This window comes from Cynocephalus volans, chromosome X (genome assembly GCF_027409185.1).
Source record: "Cynocephalus volans isolate mCynVol1 chromosome X, mCynVol1.pri, whole genome shotgun sequence".
Classification (NCBI taxonomy): Eukaryota; Metazoa; Chordata; class Mammalia; order Dermoptera; family Cynocephalidae; genus Cynocephalus; species Cynocephalus volans.
In genome coordinates this window covers 79,602,569-79,624,435 of record NC_084478.1, presented here as the reverse complement: position 1 = coordinate 79,624,435, position 21,867 = coordinate 79,602,569, and the positions used below count along the sequence as shown (strand labels likewise).

Genomic DNA, 21,867 nt, shown 5'->3' with positions numbered 1-21,867 from the left:
AACTTCTGGAAAATATAAAAAACTCTTACAACTCAATGAGAAAAGACAAACAACCCAATAAAAAATGGGCAAAATAATTGAATGGGAACTTCACAAAAGAGTATATACAAATGGTCAATAAGCAAAGAAAAGGTGCTCAATCAACATCATTACTCATCAAGGAAACACAAATTAAAACCACAATAAGAGACCACTGCATACTCAAAGAAGTGACTAAAATTAAAATGCCAAGTGTTAATGAGGGTGGGAAGCAACTGGAACTCTGATATATTGCTGGTGGAAGTGTAATTGGTACAACCACTTTGGAAAACTGGCAGTGTCTGCTAAAAGCAAACGTGCTCCTATCCCAGCAATAACCTTGCAGTCTCACTCCTAGATATATACTCTGGTGAAATGAGTGCATCTATTCACCAAAATATGTACAAGAATGTTCAAGACAGCTCTATTCATAAAAGCAAAAAATTTGAAACTACCCTACTGTTCACCAATAGGAGGATGGATTACATAAATTGTGATATGTTCATACAATGGAATGCTACAAAGCAATAAAATAAATGAACATCTGCTAGCATACAAAAATACAGATGAATATCCACATACATTATCATGAGCAAAAGAAGTTGGACACAAAAGAATATACAGACTATAAAAGTCAATTCTAAGAACAACTTTATTGAGGTATAACTCACATGTCATGCAATTTACCCATTAAAGTATATAATTCAGATTTCAGTATATTCACAGATATGTGCAACCACCCTCAGTAATCAATTTTGGAACATTTCATTACCTCAAAAAGAAACCCCATACCTTTTTGTTATCCTTGCATTTCCCCCATGAGCCCTAAGCAACCACTAATCTACTTTTTTTCTCTATAGATTTGCATATTCTGGACATTTCATGTAAATAGAAAAATAATATGTGGACTTTTGTGACTGGTTTATTTCACTTAGCATATTTTCACAGTTCATTCATGTTGTGGCATGTATCAGTACTTCATGACTTTCTATGGTCAAATAATATTTCATTGTCTACATATACCATGTTTTATTCATCCATTCATCACTTGATGGACATTTGGGTAGTTTCCATTTTGGGGCACTTATGCACAAGTTTTTGTGTGGACATATTTTCTTGGGTGTATATCCGAGTGGAATTCCTAGGTCATATGGTAACTCTATGTTTGTTTAATCATTTGAGAAACTGCCAGAGTGTTTTCTAAAGCAGCTACACCATTTTAAATTCCCACCAGCAGTGTATGAGTCTTCTGATTTCTCTGCCTCCTTTCTAACACTTGTATTATCTTTTTGATTCTAGCCATCCTAGTGAGTGTATCCCTTTGTGGTTTTGATTTTCTGATGTTGAGCATCTTTTAAGATGGTTATTGGCCATTGTGTATCTTCTTTGGAGAAATAATCTATTCGGACCCTTTGCCCAATTTTTAATTGAGTAGTAAGAGTTCTTTATGTGTTCTAGATACAAGTCCCTGATCAGATATATGACTTGCAAATATTTTCTCCCATTCTGTAGATTGTCTTTTCCCTTTCTTGATAGTGTCCTTTGAAATACAAAATTTTTAACTTTGATGAGGTCCAATTTATCTATTTTTTTGTTGCTTGTGCTTTTGGTGTGTTATCTAAGAATCCATTGCCAAATCCAAAGTCATGAAGGTTTACTCCTATATTTTCTTCTGCAAATTTTATAGTTTTAGCTCTTACCTTTAGATTTTTGATTGATTTTGAGTTAATTTTTATATTTGGTATGAGGGAAGGGTTCAACGTTATTCTCTATCATGTGGCTATCCAGTTGTCCCAGAACTAGGTTTAAGAGACTATACCTATTGGATGGTCTTTGCCCCCTTGTGGAAAATTGGTTGACCACAGACACATGGTTTTATTTCTGGATTGTCAGTTCTATCCCACTGATATATATGTCTGTCCTTATGCCAGTACCATGCTGTCTTGATTACCATTGTTTTATACTAAGTTCTGAAACTGGGAATTGTTAGTCCTCCAACTTTGTTCTTCTTTTTTCAAGACTGTCGTGGCCATTCTGGGTCCCTTGAATTTCCATATGAATTTTAGGATACGCCTATCAGTTTCTGGGGGGAAAAAAAACAAAAACAACCAGCTGAGATTCTGATAGGAATTGTGTTGAATCTATAGATCATTTGGGGGAGTACTGCCATCTTAACAATGTTAAATCTTCTAATCCATGATCATGGGGTATTTTTCCATTTTACTACATCTCCTTTCAATAATATTCTATAATTTTTAGTGTACCAGTTGTGCACTAATTTATTCCTAGGTATTTTATTCTTTTTGGTGCTATTGTGTTTTTTGTTTTGTTTTTGTTTTTGTTTTTTTGGCAGCTGGCCAGTACAGGGATCCAAATCCTTGACCTTGGTGTTATAACACCATGCTCTAACCCATTCAGCTACCCTGCCAGCCCTTTTTTAGTGCTGTTGTAAATGGAATTGTTTTATTTTCAGCTTGCTCATTGCTGCTACATAAAAATAGAATTGATTTTGGTATATTGACCTTGATAAACTTGTCTAGTAGTTCTAATGGCATCGTACTGGATTCTCCAGGAATTTTATTCGTAAGATCAAATTATCTTATGATTAAGACTGATGGATTTTTTTTTTTTTTTGATGCTGTTGTAAGTGGAATTGCTTTATAGAGCTTCAAAATATATGGAGCAAAAACTGACAGAACTGAAATGAGGAATAGACAATCCATAACTACAGTTGGAGACTTCAATACTCCTCTCACAGTAATCAATAGAATAAGTGAACTCAATGAGGATATAGAAGACATAAATGCTATCAACTGACTTAATCTAATTGACATTTTAGAACACTCTACCCAATGATAGCAGAATACACATTTTTTTCAAATGTACATGGAACACTCATCACCATGAACCATATTCTGAACCATAAAACAAACCTCAAAAAATTTAAAAGTACTGAAATATCAAAGTATTTTCTCTGGCCATAATGAAATTAAATTATAAATCTATTGTACAAAGCTATCTGTAAAGTCTCTCCATATTTGGAAATTAAACATACTTCTAAATAATCCAGTGGTCAAAGAGGAAGTGATAAGGGAAATTAGGAATATTTTGAGCTGAATGAAAATGAGAACAGCATACAAAAATTTGGAGGATACAGCTAAAGCAGCAACTAGATAAAAATGTATAGCATTAAATGCTTCTATTAGAAAAAGAAAGGTCTCAAATAATCTAAGCCTCCACCTTAAGAAACTAGAAAAAAAAAAAACGTGCAAATTAAACCTAACCAAGCAGAAGAAAAGAAATAATAAAGACAAGAGCACAAATCAATAAAATTTAAAACAGAATGATAAATAAAATCAATGAAATCAAAAGCTGTTTGTGTGTGTGGTTTTTTTCCAGAAGATTAGAACAATTGACAAACCTCTAGCCAGACAGATCAAGACATATATTAAAACTACTGGCATTAAAAAAAGGTAATAAGGAAAAATAAAAATGATTGTGGGGAAAAAAGGCAATAAGGGAATATTATGAACAACTTTATGCCCCTGAATTTGAAATCTTAGATGCAATGGACAAATTCCTTGAAAGTCACGAAGTAGCAAATCTCTCTCAAGAGATATAGTCCCATACCTATTAAATTAATTGAATTCATAGTTGAAAATCTTCCAACAAAGAAAACTCCACTGAAGAATTATACCAAACATTTAAAAAAGATGTAATACCAATTTTATACAAACTCTTCAAGAGAGAAGAGGAGGGCATAATTCCCAGTTCATTTTATGAGATCAGTATTATCCTGATACCAATATTAGACAAAGGCAATATTAGAAAACTGCAGACCAATATCCCTTGTGAAAATAGATGCAGAAATCCTCAGTATTAGCAAATTGAATTTAGTAACATATAAAAAGGATAATACATCATAACCAAGTGATGTTTATCCCAGTTTCAACATTGTAAACTCAATTAATTTGCCATATCAACAGATTAAAGAAGAAAAAACATAAAATTATCTCTACAGATACAAAAAAAAGTATGTGACAAGAGTCAGCATCCATTCATGATAAAAAAAAGAAAACTGTCAAACTAGGAATAGAAGGGAAGTTTCTCAACTTGCTAGAGGGCATCCACAAAAATAAAACCTACAGCTAATATTATACTTAGCAATGAAAGACTGAATGATTTTCTCCTAGTCAAGGATGTCTACTCTCACCACTCCTGTTCAACATTATCCTAGAGGTCCCAGCCAGTGCAATAAGACAAGCAAAAGAATGGAAAAAAAAAAAAAAAGACATAGAATGAAAAAGAAGAAATAAAATTATTTCTATTTGCAGATGACATGATTGTCTGTATAGAAAATAAAAAAAAAAGTACAAAAAATTACTGGAACTAATAAATGAGTTCAGTAAGTTATGGGATACAAGGTCAAAACTCAAAAGTTGGTTATATTTCTATGTACTAGCAATGAAGTTAAAAAATAAGCAATAACCATCAATAATCATATAAGTAAAAATAGTCATTACCTCTGGTAAGGTGATATTGACTGGAAAAGTGCACAAGGGAACCTTCTGAAGTGCTGGAAGTGTTCTTTATCATGATCTGGGTAGTGATTACACAAGTTCAAACATATGTAAAAATTCATCAAGCTGGTTGCTTAAGGTTAAGAGCACCTCATTCAGTTTATTGTATGTATGCTATATTTCAAAACATTTTTAAACATTCAGTCTACCAAGGGGTGAATGAAAATTGTCTCATACGGTATGGTATATGCAACCTGACATAAGATTATTCCTATGGTGATACCCCAGAAATACTGTTGACTGACTAAATGAAACAATTTGGAAACTCTTCTCTACTTTGCTTGAAATAAAACCACTATTAGTTTGTGCAGCACTGTATCTTTTGGTTAACTCAGCTATTAGAGTGAGCATGAGCCTAGTGGAATGTTCACAAGAGACAAGTAAACATTGGATTTGAATAGAATTTTAAAAATAACAGCAGGGAGGAGGACCCCCCGGAAAGTCTGGACCAAGCAAGAACCCACATCCAGGAACAGAGCACTTTGCTCCTCCCTCAGAATGAATGGAGACCAGAAATCAGAAGTTTATGACCAAGAAAAGCAGGATTTTCTCCAGCACTTCTTCCAGATTGTCAAGGTGCTGACCGAAGATAAGGTGGGGCACCCGGAGACAGGAGTTGCCATTGCCCGGCTCAAGGAGGTCCTGGTACAGTGCCATTGGAGGCTAGTACCAGCAGGGTTTGATAGTGCTGACAGCATTCTGTGAGCTGGTGGAGCCAAGGAAACAGGATGCTGATAGTCTCCAGCAAGCCCTGACCATGGGCTGGTGTGTGAAACTGCTGCGAGCTTTCTTCCTGGTGTCCAATGGCATCATGAATTCATCCCTCACTTGCTGGAGAAAAATCTGCTAGTATCAGAAGCCAGGCATAGGTTTAGATGCCATCAATGATGCTATGCTTCTGGAAGCATGTATCTACCACTTGCTGAAGTTCTACTGCTGAGAGCAGCCCTATTACCTGAACCTGATCTAACTCTTCCTGCAGAATTCCTATCAGACTGAGATCGGGCAGACCCTAGACCTCATCATAGCTCCCCAGGGCAATATGGATCTTGGAAGATTCACTGAAAAGAGATACAAATCTATTGTCAAGTACAAGACAGCTTTGTACTCTTTCTACCTTCCTGTAGTTACTGCCATGTATACGGCAGGCATTGATGGGGAGAAGGAACATGCCTATGTCAAGAAGATCCTGCTGAAGATGGGAGAGTTCTTTCAGATTCAGGATGACCTTGACCTCTTTGGGGATTCCAGTGTGACTGGCAAGATTGGCACTGATGTCCAGGACAACAAACAGTTGGCTGGTGGTTCAGTGTTTGCAATGGGCCACTGTGTAACAGTGCCAGATCCTGCAGGAGAATTATGGGTAGAAGGAGGCCAAGAAGGTCACTTGGGTAAAGGTGCTATACGAGGAGCTGCATCTGCCGGCTGTGTTCTTGCAGTATGAGGAAGACGTTTACAACCACCTTTTGGGGTTCATAGAGCAGTAAGCTCTGCCCCTGCCTCCAGCCATCTTCCTGGGGCTAGCACAGAAGATCTACAAGCGGAAAAAGTGACCTAGAGACTGCAAGGGCAGGGAGGGGAGGCACTCAATAAATTATAGTTTAATATTTAAAAAAAATAGCAGCAGGACTTTTTCAGGCTAGTTAGGAGCATCATGGCAATAGTTTCGGAAAGTATAGGCAGTGCTAGTGAACGCATTACAGGGTGCTGAAAGTAATGGTGATCTTAATGATTTTAAAGTGTTAAAAATCTATACAGAGGCTGGGATAACCTTCAAATTGTAAGTAAATTAATATTCCTCAACAGGAAGACCTTCCAGTTAGAGAGATTACAACAGGAGAGAATAATGAAATGTATTCACAGAGAATGTTGCATTATTGCTTCTTTCTTAGGGGACTTCTCAAATGATCCATGTGAGACATTACTTCTGCTGTACGAGTTTGAAGTTAAAGCCAAAATGAATGATCCATCGCTGGACAGCTTCCTGGAATCAGTGTGGGAGCTGCCTCATTTAGAGAGCAAAACATTAGAAACAATCGCATGTAAGAGCTATATTATATTTATGCTTTTGTGAGGAGGCTGGTGCCCATTTAGATCCTACTACTTTTTTCTTTCTTCTCTTTACTCGTCTTTCTTACCTCCAGATGGGAAACAATTTTTCCTCATAGAACTTTGTTTCTCCCTCTCTAATGGCATTCTTAGACTATTTTGTATTATGATTGTGCATTTATTTTTTTCACTCTGTACGATTATAATCTCCTTAAGGTTATGAACAATAATTACTTATAAACCCTAGCTAAGTGCATTGCTTATAATAGGTGGTCAAATTTATTCTATGTGTGGAATTTAATTACACAATAGGGGGAGCTCAAACTTCAGAAAGTTTTTCTCAGCTAGCTAGAAATAGTAATTGACCTCTCACTGATCAAAAGTGATGCAATCCTAGCAATTTATTGAAATGTACAGAGAAATACTGATAATATTTTTTAACTCAACTGCCACCCTCAAATTTCTGGTTGAGCTGTCAGTGGGATTTGGGGGCTTAGAGCCTTTTAGAGATACACTGCAGGAAATGGCCTAATTATCTTCCCTTTTTATCTCTGACCTTCCTCAGGAGTGTTGGTGTGTTTAATAAAGATATTAAGTAGCCCCAAGTGCACAAGAATCACATTTGCCTTTCCTTGGTCTTTCTAAGATGGAATTCCTAGAGCCATGGAGCAGATGATGTATGCTTTATGGACATGTGATAATGACCACTGCTTCTTATAAAATGGAACTCCAATTCTAGTGCCCTATTAAATGCATCTGAAATTTTTAGGGTTAGTTATCTCTGATCCTCTCATGTCAAGTGTTTCCTATTTTTTTTAAATTTTATTTTGGGGGGACAGCTGGCTGGTACAGGGATCTGAACCCTTGTCTTTGGTGTTATAACACCATGTTCTAATCAACTGAGCTAACTGGCCAGCCCTTTTTCCTATTTTTAGTATCAGACAAAAACAGTATATTGTAGTATAAATCTGTTTTTGATTAGTGTCCTTTTACTTTTCTGTTTCCTTCTTGTGTGCCCTTCTGTGACTCTGGTTCATAAGATTATTGCTTCACCTGTATGACTGTGAGCAGGGTCATAGGAACAGTAGGTTTTTTCTTGATGTTTGCTGAATAAAGGATGTAACATGGTAATCCTACCATGCTATTCTGTCTAGGAAGTAGACACAATCTCTAAAAGCATCTGTGGATTCATCATTTTATAAGATTTGTTTTTGTTGTTTTGTTAATCTGTTTCAGGCCAGTTTCATTAGCAAGTTATATCCTGGGATGAAAACTCTAGTGGATGAGGTTATGGTGTTCACAACCTTTTTTCTTGCCTTCCTCTAGCATTAGCAGTGGACATACCTGCACACTATCCTTCTATCGCTCGCAAAGCCTTGAAAAGGGCTTTATTTCTCCACAAAAAGAAAGAATCAACTGATGTTTTGAAGTACAGGTTAGTAAATGTAATTCAACACCTAATCCAGGCTTTTTGATAGCCAAAAGAATTATAGTCAATTCCGCAAAAGTCAGCAACATGCTCAAACGCCCCAACTTGAAAGATGATCTGAGAGCCCTCGTGTGAACAGCTCCATATTGAGAGTTGTATTTACAGACCAGGAATTATTTAGCAAGATCAAGGAGTCTGATTTTCCCAAAAGAAAAAAAGAGGAAAAAAGTTGTTTCTTTGTGTGAGTCGATGCATATAATAAAGCTACTTAAGTACCTTTCTTTCTTTGCTTCATTACTAAATATTCCAAATGTATAGAAAAGCAGAGGTTAATATAAAAAACACCATGTACCCACCACCCAAATTTAACAAATGTTAACATTTTGCTATATTTGCCTCAGATTTTTTCTATACGAACTTTTCTTTAAGCACCAATAAGTGCTGTATAAAATATTATTTATTGGAGGTTTTTTGTTTTCTATGTCCAGACATGGAGAAAATAGATGTGTGATTTTTCTCTGGAAAACTTCATTACAGTCTTTCTGTTCTGAGACATGAGAGACAGTTCTCCTGGAATTATTCCCAATTTAAGTTCCTGTTGCCATTTGAGGAAGTAATAAGATGCTTTAAAATGCTTATAAATTGAACTAGCTCATAAAATATAATAAATAGCCACAACTCCTTCATGCGGGAAACTAAAAAAACAGTGAAAGACAACCATAGGCACGATAAAAGGAAGGATCGGTCAACCCCTTTTACAGCTTTAAAAATCTGTCTTTTGAGGTTGGAGGCCAGATAAAATTGAAGGAAGAACAGAAGTGTTTTGAAGCTTAGTCTGGGATGAGATCCAGTTTTACTTATCTTAGCCATGAAGCCAATGATTTCTTTCCTTATGGGATGAGTTTTCTCTTTTTGATTTTCAGCAAATGTATGCACAAGTTGATTAACCTTTCAGTGCCAGATGGAGCTTCGAGTGCAGATCTCTGTCCCCTGGAAGAAGTTTGGGGCTATTTTGAAGATGCTCTGAGCCTTATTAGGCACACTGTAAGTCAAATAGTGATATTAAACTTTCAGCTGATTTTATTATTTATTATTTTATTTTATTTTTATTCTTTTTTTATTATGCATACATGTGGGGTACAACGTTGATTTTCAGTGATCGTGTAGAATGTGTGGTGGTTAGATCAGTATAGTTAGCTTATTCGTCATTACAATACTCAATCATTCTTTGTGTCTGTTGACCAATTCCTCATGAGCCCCCTTCCTTCCCCCCTCCTTTTCCACCTCTAGTTTTCTAAAAGTTCCTTGTATTACTGTGATTGTTCTTTCTTTCTTTCTTTCTCTCTGTCTCTTTATTGTTCATTTGTTTATTTATGGATTCAGCTCCCAGTTATGAGTGAGAACATGTGGTATTTCTCTTTCTGTACCTGGGTTGTTTCACTTAGAATAATTTTCTCCAGGCTCTTCAATGTTGCTGCTAATGGAACTGTCTTGTGTATTAGAAATTACATAAAATAATGCTTTCTAATGTGAGTTTTAGGGTGAATTCGTATTACAATGTAGTTACACACTACAAAATTTTCCTGGGTTTATGAAATATAGTTAAAAGTAGAAATTTTCTGGGCCCAGCCGTGGCACACTCGGGAGAGTGCAGTGCTGGGAGCGCGGTGCCGCTTCCTCCGCGGGTTTGGATCCTATATAGGAATGGCCAGCGCACTCACTGGCTGAGTGCCGGTCACGAGAAGGACAAAAAAAAAAAAGTAGAAATTTTCTAACATAAGTGTACTATAGAGTAGGTCAAAATAACAGTATCACTGGACATTTTGAATTATTTTGTATTTTTAAAGCCTGGTGGAATTGTTACTTCCCCTGTGATGATATTAACCTGTTAAAAAGTCTTATTGTTATTTAGAAGGAACATTGAAGACCTATATTTTAGACCCTCTTCCAATGATTTCTTTTTCTTTTCAATGTAGGTTTATTAAGTGATTTTTAAATCAGCTTTATTGAAGTATAATTTACACATCATAAAATTCACCGATTATATGTGCACAATTCAATGAATTTATACAATTGTGCAACTATCACCACAGTCCAGTTTTAGAACATTTCTGTTATCCCAAAAAGTTTCCTCTTGCTTGTTTGCAGTCAATCCCTGCTCCCACCAGTCCCAGGCAACCACAGATCTGTTTTCTATCTCTAGATTTTCTCTTTCTGGATGGACACTTCATATAAATGAAATTATACCCTATGTGGCCTCTTGTGTCTGGCTTCTTTTGCTTAGTATCATGTTTTTGAGGTTCATCCATGTTGTGATATTGTTAGTATTTCATTCCCGTTTTTGCTCAATAATATTCTATTGAATGGATATACCACATTTTCTTTATCCATTCTTTAGTTGATAGACATTTGAGTTGTTTCCACTTTTTGGCTATTATGAATAATGCTGCTATGAATGTTCATTTTTCATGTACAGGTAGGTCTTTGTGTGGACCTAAGCTTTCAGTTCTCCCGAATATTTACCTAGGAGTGGGATTGCTGGGTCATGTGGTAACTCTATGTTTAACTTTTTGAGGAGCTGCATTCTATTTTCCAAAGTAGCTGCACCATTTTACCTTCCCACTAGCAGTGTATGAGGGTTACAGATTTTCCAAATCCTGACTAGAACTTGTTATTGTCCATCTTTTTCATTATAGCCATCCTAGCAGGTGTAGAATGGTAACTCACTGTGGTTGTGGTTTGTATTGCCTTGATGGCTAGTGGGGTTGATCATTTTTTCATGTACATAGTGACCATTTGTATATCTTCTTTGGATAAATGCCTATTCAGTTATTTTCCCATTTTAAAAATTGGGTTGTCTTTTTATTGAGTTGTAAAAGTTCTTTACATATTCAGGATACAAGTCCTTTATCAGATATATGATTTGTAAATATTATCTCCCAGTCTCTGGCTTATCTTTTCATGTTCTTAGTGGCATCATTTGGAAAGCAAAAGTTTTGAATTTTCATGAAGTCCAGTTTACCCATTTTTTTCTTTTTTGAGTAGTGTTTTTGGTCATGCTAAGAAATCTTTGCCTGACCCAGGTTTATGAAGATTTTCTCCTATGTGTTCTTATAGAAGTTTTATACTTTTATTTCTTACATATAGGTTTATGATCCATTTTAATTTTCATGTATGGTGTGAGGTGAGGTTCTAAATGGCTTTTTGTTTGTTTGTTTTGCATATGGATATCTCTCCTCTGCTGTTTGACTTCAGTCTTCTCATTTGTAAAAGGAGAATAATACCTGCTCTGACTCTCCCACACTGGGGTTGTAAGGAACAATGGAAAATAATATATGTGTTGTGGACTTTAACGGCTCATACACACATAAGGTAGTGTTGTTATTATAAGGGAGTCATAAAACATTAAGGAGGTTAGATGGCTTACATAGAGTCACACAGAAAGTCATTGAGTCCATATTAATATGTAAGGATCCCAACTGCTCTGGGCTCAACTGCTTCTTCATATACAAATATCTGCAAACCACAACAGATGGTAGAACAATACAGAGAGTGACAACCTGGTACAAAGTAGCATTGACTTACATAAGCCCAGAATTCTCCTGGAGCTGTGTAATTATGGCCCATGTGAATTCAAGTTAAGAAAAACTTGAACGTTTTGGGTTTTTTCTTTTACTGTCTTTTGGGAAGAAGAGAAAATTCCATTTCTAAGCCATGAGCCTCATCTGGACCGTAAGTTGTGTTTGCCATAGTAACTAATACAAACTAAAATTGGGGGCCGGCCCGTGGCTCACTCGGGAGAGTGTGGTGCTGAGAACACCAAGGCCCCGGGTTCGGATCCCATATACGGATGGCCGGTTCGCTCACTGGCTGAGCGTGGTGCTCACAACACCAAGTCAAGGGTTAAGATCCCCTTACCGGTCATCTTTTAAAAAAAAAAAAAAAAAAAAACAAACTAAAATTGAATTACGTAACTCTAAATTGATTGATTTCCATAGTCTCTATATAAGGCCAAAACTTCTCTGAGCATTTGGTTTTGCCACTTTTATTCTATCTAATACAGTTCCAATTCTCTGACTCTTGAGTTGCCTGTTGGAGAGCTTAATGTTTTTCTACTTTTCTGATGAGTTTCTTAACCGTTATTGCTCATCCCCTGAAACATGACTGGATAGTTAGCTTTTTTATGTAGAGATTACTTTAATAACCATCTCAGCTGTTTATACTGTTTATGTTGCTTTTTCCTGTTTGAATGGGCTATGCATCTCCTTTGTTTTGTTTTGTTTTGTTTGTTTGTTTATTTATTTATTTATTTATTTATTTTTTAAATTTATTTTGGTGGCTGGCTGGTTCTGGGATCTAAACCCTTGACCTTGGTGTTATTAGCAACGTGCTCTCCCAAGTGAGCTAACTGGCCAACCCATCTTTGTTTTAAATGCTTGGGAGAAAATTCTGCCTGTTTGATTGACTTTTTTAATGACTGGTCACTCATTCATTATTTATTGAGCAGATAACCTTTATTAAGTGCCTCTATACACTAGCAAAATGTCTATTACACAAATATAAAGTCTCATACCTCACAGTATCATGCTTTACAGTTTACAAAGCACTCTTACATTCATTATTTCATACGACCCCCCCGCCCCCAGCAATCCTATGAAGTAGACAATGCTGCTGTTATTATCCTTGATTTATAAATGAGGAAATTTTTAAGATTCAAGTAAGTCAAATTATCAGTTTGCCTGAAGTCGTTCATGGCTAATGAATGGGAAGTCCAAGAGCAAGGCGCTAGCAGATTCAGTGTCTAGTGAGAGTACGATTCCTCATAGATGGCCATCTTCTCACTGTAACCTCACATGTCAGAAGGGGTAATGGATCTCTCTGGGGTCTCTTTTTTATAAGGTCACTAATCCTGTTCATGAGGGCTCTGCCCTCGTGACCTAATCACCTCCCAATGGCCCCACCTCCAAATACCATCACCTTGGGAGTTAGGATTTCAACTAGAATTTTGGAGGGACATAAACATTCAGTCCATTGCACCTCAACTACAGGGCTCTTTCTGCTAGAACACACATCTTCTTTACCAGTTCTTGCTAGGAAATTTCAGTTCAAAGGAGAGGCCCAAGTTGGTATTCAAAAGCTAGTGACAATGAAAAAGCAGGGGGGATGACTCACATGCTTAAGCGGGCAAGCCCATGTACTCTACAGTAGGTTCATAATCTAGAGTATTTCTAGGAGGAAGTAGATTGTTCAGTTTTTTGTTTTTTTTTTAAGAAAACAAAATTTATTGCTTATAGTTTTGAGTCTGGGAAGTCCAAAGTCCAGGAAACACAGCTGGTGAAGGCTCTGGTGGTGGCAACAGTGACCCAGGGGTCTCACATGGCAGAAAATGGCAGAGCAGAGAGAAACTAACCTCTCATGCACTCTTCTTTTAAAGCCCTCAGAACCACACTCCTGGCCACCATTTTTAGTCCATTCACTACGGCATGGTCCTACAATCCAATCACCTCTTCAAGGCCCCACCTTTAGATTACCGTAATAGAGACTTCCCACCCTCTTAAAAGTCACACTGGGGATCATAATACATAAACCTTGGGGAACACAATCCATATCAGTATGTTTCAGTTTGTTGCAGTTATTATTCTCATTGATGCTCAAATTGTCCCACCTTTGGCCACTGGGAGCCTGTTCAGGTTGGTGTCTTAGTACTACTAGAGTTTTCAGTAGCTTCCCTGCTTTCTGGTGTAACAAGATGTTTCAAGCATGTCTTGACATTTCGTGCTCTGGAGCTGGAATTAGCCATTTCTTTAAGAACTCTGGTTCCTTATGATGAGAAAGGGTATCTGCTTAAAGGGTACTATTAAAGCCAGGTCTGTGGTAGGTTTCTTCTAATTCTCTGAAATCTAAACAAATGAAAGTGTCAAATATGGTATCTAGCCTGGCTCCATGGTTTTGTTTTTCTTTTTCTTTTTTTTTTAACTTAACATACAAGGGCACTTTAAAAATTTCATAGGGAAATAGAGGGCTGGTCAGTTAGCTCAGTTGGTTAGAGTGTGGTACTGATAACACCAAGGTCCAGAGTTCAATCCCTGTACATATTCCTTCATTGGTGTCATATCTTCTTGTTTATTTGTAGTTTTAGTATTTTTTCATTGATGTTTGGTCATCTGGTAGGACACTTGTTTCTTCTATTACTCTGGAGAGGGCTAAAAAAAAAGATCAAAGACCTAAATTTAAGGAAAGACTTCCTTCTCTACTTGTGGGCTCTGCTGGTGACTCTTCTTGTATCAGTGCAGTTGAGTGCATGGTGGGCTGCCTTGGCTCCTGGTCGGGCAGTGGGTGGGCCTGTTTGGGGCTTGGGTGTGGGCTGGCGGCAGTGGTGATTTTCTTTTTAATTAAAATTTTATTTTGAAATAATTGTACGTTCACATGCAGTTGTAAGAAATAATACAGAGAAATCCTGTGTACCCTTTACCCAGTTTCTCCCAATGATAACATCTTGTAAAACTATAGTACAATATCACAACCAGGATGCTGGCATTATTACAGTCAAGATACAGAACATTTCCATCACCACAAGGATCCCTCATGTTGCACTTCTATAGCCCCCACACACTTCTCTCTCACTCCCAGCCACTCCTTAAGCCCTGGCAACCACTAATCTATTATCAACTTCTATAATTTTGTCATTTCAAGAATGTTATATAAATAGAATCATACAGTATATAGCTTTTAAGATTTGGAATCATACAGTAAGTACATAATCTTTTGAGATTGGCTTTTTTACTCAGCATAATTCTCTGAAGATTCATCAAGTTGTTGTGTGTCACGAATGGACAAATATTATATGATTCCACTTATGTGAAGTACCTAAAATGGTCAAATTCATAGATACGGAAAATAGAGTGGTGGTTGCCAGGGACTAGGGGGTTATTGCATAGTAGATGCAAGATGAAACCAGTTCTATGGATGGATGGTGGTGATGATACACTACAAGGTGAATGTGCTTAATACCACTGCACTGTACACTTAGAAATGGTTAAGATGGTAAATTTTGTCTTATGTGTACTTTGCCACAAATTTTTAAAGTCATAGAAAAAAATCTTTGTCAGATATTGCAACATTTCTGTCATCTCAATGTTGACATCAATTAAGATTATCTTTTTTCCTTCAATTTGAGATCTTCCCGATTCTTGGTATAATAGTAATTTTGTATTGAAACCTGGACATTTCATATTATTTTATGAGACTCTAGAGCTCATTCAGACCTTCTGTTTTTAGCTGGCTTTCTCTGACATCGCTCTGGCAGGGGAGGGGATACAGCCTTGTTACTTCCAGGTAGAGGTAGAAGCCCAGATTTCCCACTTGGCCTCCATTGATAATTGAGGTGGAGGAATCCTTGTTACTACTGGTCCCTTGGCTAGAGAGAACAGACTTCTCTTCAGGCTTTTCTTGGTCTGTGCATGTTGGCATCTCTAGCACCAAGTCTGGGATATGTTAAGCAAAAAGAAAACACGGGGAATGCACCACTGTGCCAATCCTTGGCCCCAAGATCCCTAGCCAGTCTTCCTTCTTCTTTCCACCTTTCAGAGTCTTCTTATGTTTGTTTTTATGTATAATATCCAGGATTTTAGTTGTAATTAACAGGAAGAATAGGGATAAGTACATCTATTCCATCTCATGGAAGTGGAAGTTCCCTGGTTCATTTTTAAGACTATACAGAAACATAGATAATGGTGGGGAAAAGTCTACACTTAAAGAGAAGGGATGAGTCTAATCCTCACAGCTGACATCAGAGTCACAAAGGCCTGTTGTGTAACTGATATGGGTTGAATGTTTGTTCCCTCTGAAGTTCATGTGGGAGTTTGATTCACAATGTGGCAGTGTTGAAAGGTGGGGCCTTCAAGAAGTGATTGGATTGTAAGGGCTATGCCCTCATGAGTGGATTAACCCATTCATGGAATAATAGGTTAATGGTTTAATGGGTTATCATAGGTGTGGACTGGTGGCTTTATATGGACAGCAAATGAGCACACTAATAAGTGTTTTCATCTAGCCCTCCTCGCCATGTGATTGCTTGCATTGCCATGGCACTCTCTAGAGTCCCCACCAAAAAGAAGGCCCTCACCAGATGTAGTCCCTAGACCTTAGACTTCCCAGGCTCCAAAACTGTAAGAAATAAATTTTATTTATTTATAAATTACCCAGTTTCAGGTATTCTGTTATAAGCAAGAGAAAATGGACTAATACAGTAACCAAGAAGAAGCCCAGAAAAAAGCAGACTCTTTTCTTTTACAAAGGAAGCTAAAGTGATTCAAACTACTGAGGTACAGTCTCTAAGAGTTTGTTCCTTAAAGCATGACCCATGGACCAGTAGCACCAGCAACCCCTGGATGCTTGTTAGGAGTATAGAATCTCAGACCTCAACCCAGACCTACTGAATCAGAATCTGCATTTTAATAATATTCCCAAGTAATTTGTATGCACATTAAAGTTTGAGAAGCTCATTTATCAATACCATCTTTCTTCTCTTGTTTGGTTTTCTATTACTTCAATTTCATCTCAATTCCTCTTCTGCCAGTCTTACATTAACTCATAAACAAGACAATTGGGATCTAAAGGAAATATAAGGTAAAGCTCCATTCAATGACTGATACAATTTAGAACTGGATGAATGTATAAACAAAATGTGGTAATTTCATGCAATGGAATATTATTTGGTCATAAAAAGGAATGAAGTAGTGACATATGCTGTAACATGGATGAACCTTGAAAACATTATGCTAAATGAAAGATGCCAGTCACAAAGGACCAATACTGTCTGACTCCATTTATCTTAAATGTACAGAGTAGGCTATCTATAAGAGACAGAAATTAGATTAGTGGGGAGGAGAAGGGGTGGACTAACAGGTGCAAAACTATGCTATCTACCTTAAGTGAATCATTATACAGTATATGCATGTATTGAAACAACACACTGTACCCCACAAAAATAAATATAAATAAAACAGAAAAAAAAAAAAAGAGATTAGTGGTTGTGTGGGAGGGGATATTGGGAGGAAATGAGGGGGATATTGGGGGGAAATGAGCAGCTAATGGGTACACTGGGTTTCCTTTTGGAGGGATGAAAATATTATAAAATTGATAGTGGTGATGGTGGGTGTAAGAACTCTGTGAATATACTAAAAACCACTGAATTTACACTTTAAATAGGTAAACTGTATGGTAAACTGTATGGTAAACTGTATGTACTTATGTACATGATATTCACTTGGGGAATCTAAAGAGAACCTAAAAGGACAGGCATTTGTGCTCCAGGACACCTACAATTCAGTTAGAGATATGCTTGACTGCCATGTGTACTAAGATGTTGAGGACAGAGAAAACTGGTCTCAAATACGAGCCTCCAAAAGCCATCAGAGCAAACACCTCAATTTGTTGGCCTTGATTTGCATTTCACATAGGCAAGTCTATGTTGCTTTGGGATGAGTAGCTGCATGGATGTATTTCTTTATTGAGGATTAATGATTCTCCTGAGCAATGTTGGGCATGAGGGCAGTTAATGTATATTAAAATAAAATTCCAGTGTTTCCTAACCCTTTGAATGGCACCATCATTCCTCCAGTTGATCAGGCTAGACATCTAGGAGTCATCCTCAACACTCCCATTTCTATTCTGTCACCAAGTCCTATCAATTCTACCTCCTAAATATCTCTTAAACTCATCTACTTCTTCCAATTTTCCATCATTGACAACCTAGTTCAAGTTATTATCTTTTATCTCATCTACCACAGGAACCTCTTAACTGATCTCCTTGCATCTACTATTGCTTCCTTCTATACCTTTCTCCACCCAGCAACCAGATTGATTCACGTTTTCTAGTATGCGTGACCTTGCTTAATCCTCTTCAGTAGTTTCCCATTGCTTTTAAAATAAAGACAAAAATTTTGAATGTGGCCTACAAATCCCTGCTAACCTGTCTCTCCTCATCTTGAGCCACTCTTTCCCTCACTCCTTGTAGTTAGCCACACTTTACAATGCCACTAATTACCACCTCCTAGACATATGTGATGGCCTCTTTACCCTGGCCTTCATTATTGACCACTGTCTCCTTGTCAAAATTCTCTTTTCCCTTGTCCTTTACTTTCTCACCACTCCTCTGTGTTGTCCTTTCCCTCTTACCACCCAACTATGAACATTTCTAATATTCTCTATTCTTTTCTTCTCTGTATTCTATACTGTCTTTTAAGTGAATTGATATACTTTGACTATTACTTGAGTTCCAGTCCATGTCTGCAACAGCCTACATGATATCTCTAAAGTTACCTTAAGGGCCGAGCCTGTGGCGCACTCGGGAGAGTGCGGCGCTGGGAGCGCAGCGACGCTTCCGGCGCAGGTTCGGATCCCATATATAGGAATGGCCGGTGCACTCACTGACTGAGTACCGGTCACGAAAAAAGACAAAAAACATAAATAAATAAAATAAAGTTACCTTAAATCCAACCTGTTTATAATAGAACCTATTATTATCTTGATCCCTTATCCCCAGAAACATTTCCTTCCAATTTTTAATTTCAATAATACCAGCATTCTTTCAGCCATTCAAACTATGTACTTTAGAGCCATTTTCAACTGACCTGTCTTTCAATCCCCAAATCAAGTTTCTAAGTTCTATTGATTCTCCCCTTAGAATGTTTCTTACATCTTTCCATTTTCATTGTCACTATTTTAGTTCTAACCCTTATCACTTCATTCCTAAGACTCTTACAACTCCCTTTAAACAAGTCTCCCTGTCTATTTTCCTACACTCAGATCTGTTCTAAACACCACTGGCATTTCAATCTTACTAAAACTACAGTTTTTTACCATATCACTTTGCTTCTCAAGAAGTTTCAGTGCTTTCCTATTGCCAGCAGGATAAATTCCAAAATCTGCGGCCTGTAATGAAAAACCCTTTACACTCCAGCCCACGAGATGTTAGTAAGCGTTCCAGATACCCTGGATTAAACAGTTATATGGTTTCTTTACTGTAAAACTTCCCTAAACTTTCACTGAACTAATGTGCATTATAATACTCCAAGAGGGTAATATATATAATGCAGCATTTCTAAAATGTATTTGACTAAAGAACTCTATTTTCATAAACCATCTGTTAACATTTCTCATGACACTAGTGTTCTGAGGAAGAGCATTTAGGAAATGCTTAGGAAGCCCCATCTTACATTTCCAGTCTTATTTTCCATTAACTCCTCTACATAGATCGTCTATTTAGACCAAACATCTCTTAGTCTCCCTCAGACACTCTTGCTCTCAAGCACAATCCAAGTCCGTTTATTCTGTTCTGCCTATACATAATGCCCTTCTCTTTCTCCATATCTCTATATTTTTATTTTTTATTGAGATTTAATTCATATATCATAAAACTCACCATTTTAAAGTGTTCAGTGGTTTTTAGCATAGTCACAGAATTATGCAACCATTACCATAATCTAATTCCAGAACTAGAGCATCTAATGTCTATTATTCTGATTAGCCCTTAATCACATACCTTGTGAAGTCATCTTTACATGTGGATGTCTTGTCTCTCTCAAAGCATTGTGTGTCCTTTAGGATAAGAGCTTTCTTTATCTTAGTCCTTATTATCATAGTGTTTTATATGTAGTAATTTTTTATAGATCCAAATGAATGAAAAAATGACAGCTGAAACAACATCCTTGACACTCAAGAAGCTGCTGTTCAAGTTTCCCATCACATTTCCCTTTTCAAGAGCCTGAGATCTATTGTGTAGGTAAAGGGCTTTAACATGAATGCCCCCTTTGTGCTCCATCTCCTATGCAAGAACCAAGAAAGTAACTCCTTAGACTAATCCTTTTCATTATTGCAAAGTATTGTGAAGAAATTAATATCATCTTATGATTAGTCGTGTTAAAGACCACTGATAAGGCTAAGGGACCATCTTCAAAATGTGCCATTTGTTCACAGCTAGGTAGATATTGTCAGCACTAAAGATTAATATAATTTCATTCCAAACACGGACTGATTCTGGTCTAGGAAATTAAGAGATTCAATAAACTGCTTCTTGACAACCTTCTCTGAAAAGTAGAGGTAGGTATTGGGGAGATAATTGACTGAGGACAGCACCAGAGGAAGCCCCAAGCAGGATACAGGTTTTTCTCCTGCTTCACGGAAAACAGGAATCTGTCTAATTCTTTCCTTCAGTTGAAGAGGGCCTCATTGCTTTTTCAATTTATTTATTTGTTTATTATTATTTTTAAAGATGACCAATAAGGGGATCTTAACCCTTCACTTGGTGTTGTCAGCACCACACTCTCCCAAGTGAGCCACGGGCCGGCCCCTGCTTTTTCAGCTTATATGTACTTCATAAGATCTTGCTATGGAACATTCTACAGCTGACAGACCTTCAAGGTACTCTCCTACTCTTGAGAAACATGGGCCTTCCTTAATGTTAGCAGAGCACCACTGTTTGATAATGATGGGATGCAGCACTGATATAGGTAGTGCTACAGTGAGTTGTGACAGTAGTAACTGTAAAACACCCGCTGTTCTCGAATTTTAGGAAGGCTACCCAGAAATGGAGATTCTCTGGCTGATGACCAAGTCCTGGAATATTGGAATATTTATGTATAACAGGAGCAAGTATGTATCTGCTGAAAAATGGTGTGGCCTGGCATTGTGTTTCCTTGACCACCTTGGCTCCCTCAAGAGAAGCTATGAAATCCAGGTGAGGAGGGAGAGGGCTAGGGGTGGATGGCATGATGTAGGGGCAGAGAGGTTATAGCTGGGCTCTTCATAAGGACTTGGACTCAACCCTACCTTTCTTGTCTAGGAAAGGATCTCGATCATTGTTCCTGTCATTGGTTCCATAGAACTTCAAGAGTTAGGGAACCTTAAACAGTAGTTTCTTAGAGTGAAAACCAGGAAGGATGGAGAACAGTGGGGGAAGCACAGGGAGAGCAAATGCAGTCTAATTAAGAGGAATGCCAAGAGTGAGCTCTGGAAAGATGCATCACTGTCAATGCCAGTGTACGTGGGGCAGGACTGGTCTGTGCTCAAAGAAATGACTGTTTAAAAAGGCGTTTTCTCCAGGAACAATTCTCAATTGCAGACTTCTGGGTCATTAGCTAATCAGGAGAGGTTTGGTAGGGAAAAGCCTTGTTACCAAATAAGAGCAAAGGATCTTTTATGTTTTAAGGACCTTCTCCCTTATAAGAGCTGCTTGTCCCTATTAAACAGAGCTAGTGAGGATTGCATTCTCTCCCCAAAGTGGCTACTCAGATCTCAGAAGGTAAAGGTTAGACTTTCATGCCATCACCATGAGTCTGGGAAGCTTTAACTACATTTCCTTTTCCTCCCAAGAAATCTACCTGCTATTCTCTTTTCCAGATGAATGTTCTGTATAGTGAGCTCATGGAAGCATTAGATAAAAATAAGGGCTCACTTTTCCGTGAAGAGTGACAACTACTAGAGCAAGGCATACGAGCAGGCAGACTCGCAGCAAGTTGAAGATGTATTGTCAAACTTTCTCTAGCTTTGGTTTCTGTTTCCTTAGGCCGTATTTTCACATTGTTGAATGAAATATTCTAAAATAAAAGCATTTTGACATTTAACTCAGTGACCAGTTTATTTCTGGGAGACAAACGAATTTTCCAAAGTGCTAAGGATTATATTGAAATAGCCCATGTGGGAGCAAGATGGTTTATGCCCCATGTGAACAAAAGGGAATATTCATCCCAGTCCAACATAGGTTACATTTTATTCTGAAGTGCCCAAATT

General features: G+C 37.4%; 1 protein-coding gene and 1 pseudogene across 1 annotated transcript in view; both read left to right on the top strand.

The window, feature by feature from the left end:
* TEX11 (testis expressed 11) overlaps window positions 1-21,549 on the top strand; it is a 323,127-nt gene extending 301,578 nt beyond the window's left edge. The window contains exons 25-29 of the mRNA XM_063084664.1: window positions 6,491-6,640; window positions 7,974-8,082; window positions 9,000-9,120; window positions 20,651-20,815; window positions 21,478-21,549. Of these exons, the coding sequence (XP_062940734.1) occupies window positions 6,491-6,640; window positions 7,974-8,082; window positions 9,000-9,120; window positions 20,651-20,815; window positions 21,478-21,549 (617 nt within the window). The remainder of the gene's footprint in view (window positions 1-6,490; window positions 6,641-7,973; window positions 8,083-8,999; window positions 9,121-20,650; window positions 20,816-21,477) is intronic.
* On the top strand, window positions 5,061-6,151 carry LOC134367685 (farnesyl pyrophosphate synthase-like; annotated as a pseudogene).
* Window positions 21,550-21,867: the final 318 nt, after the last annotated feature.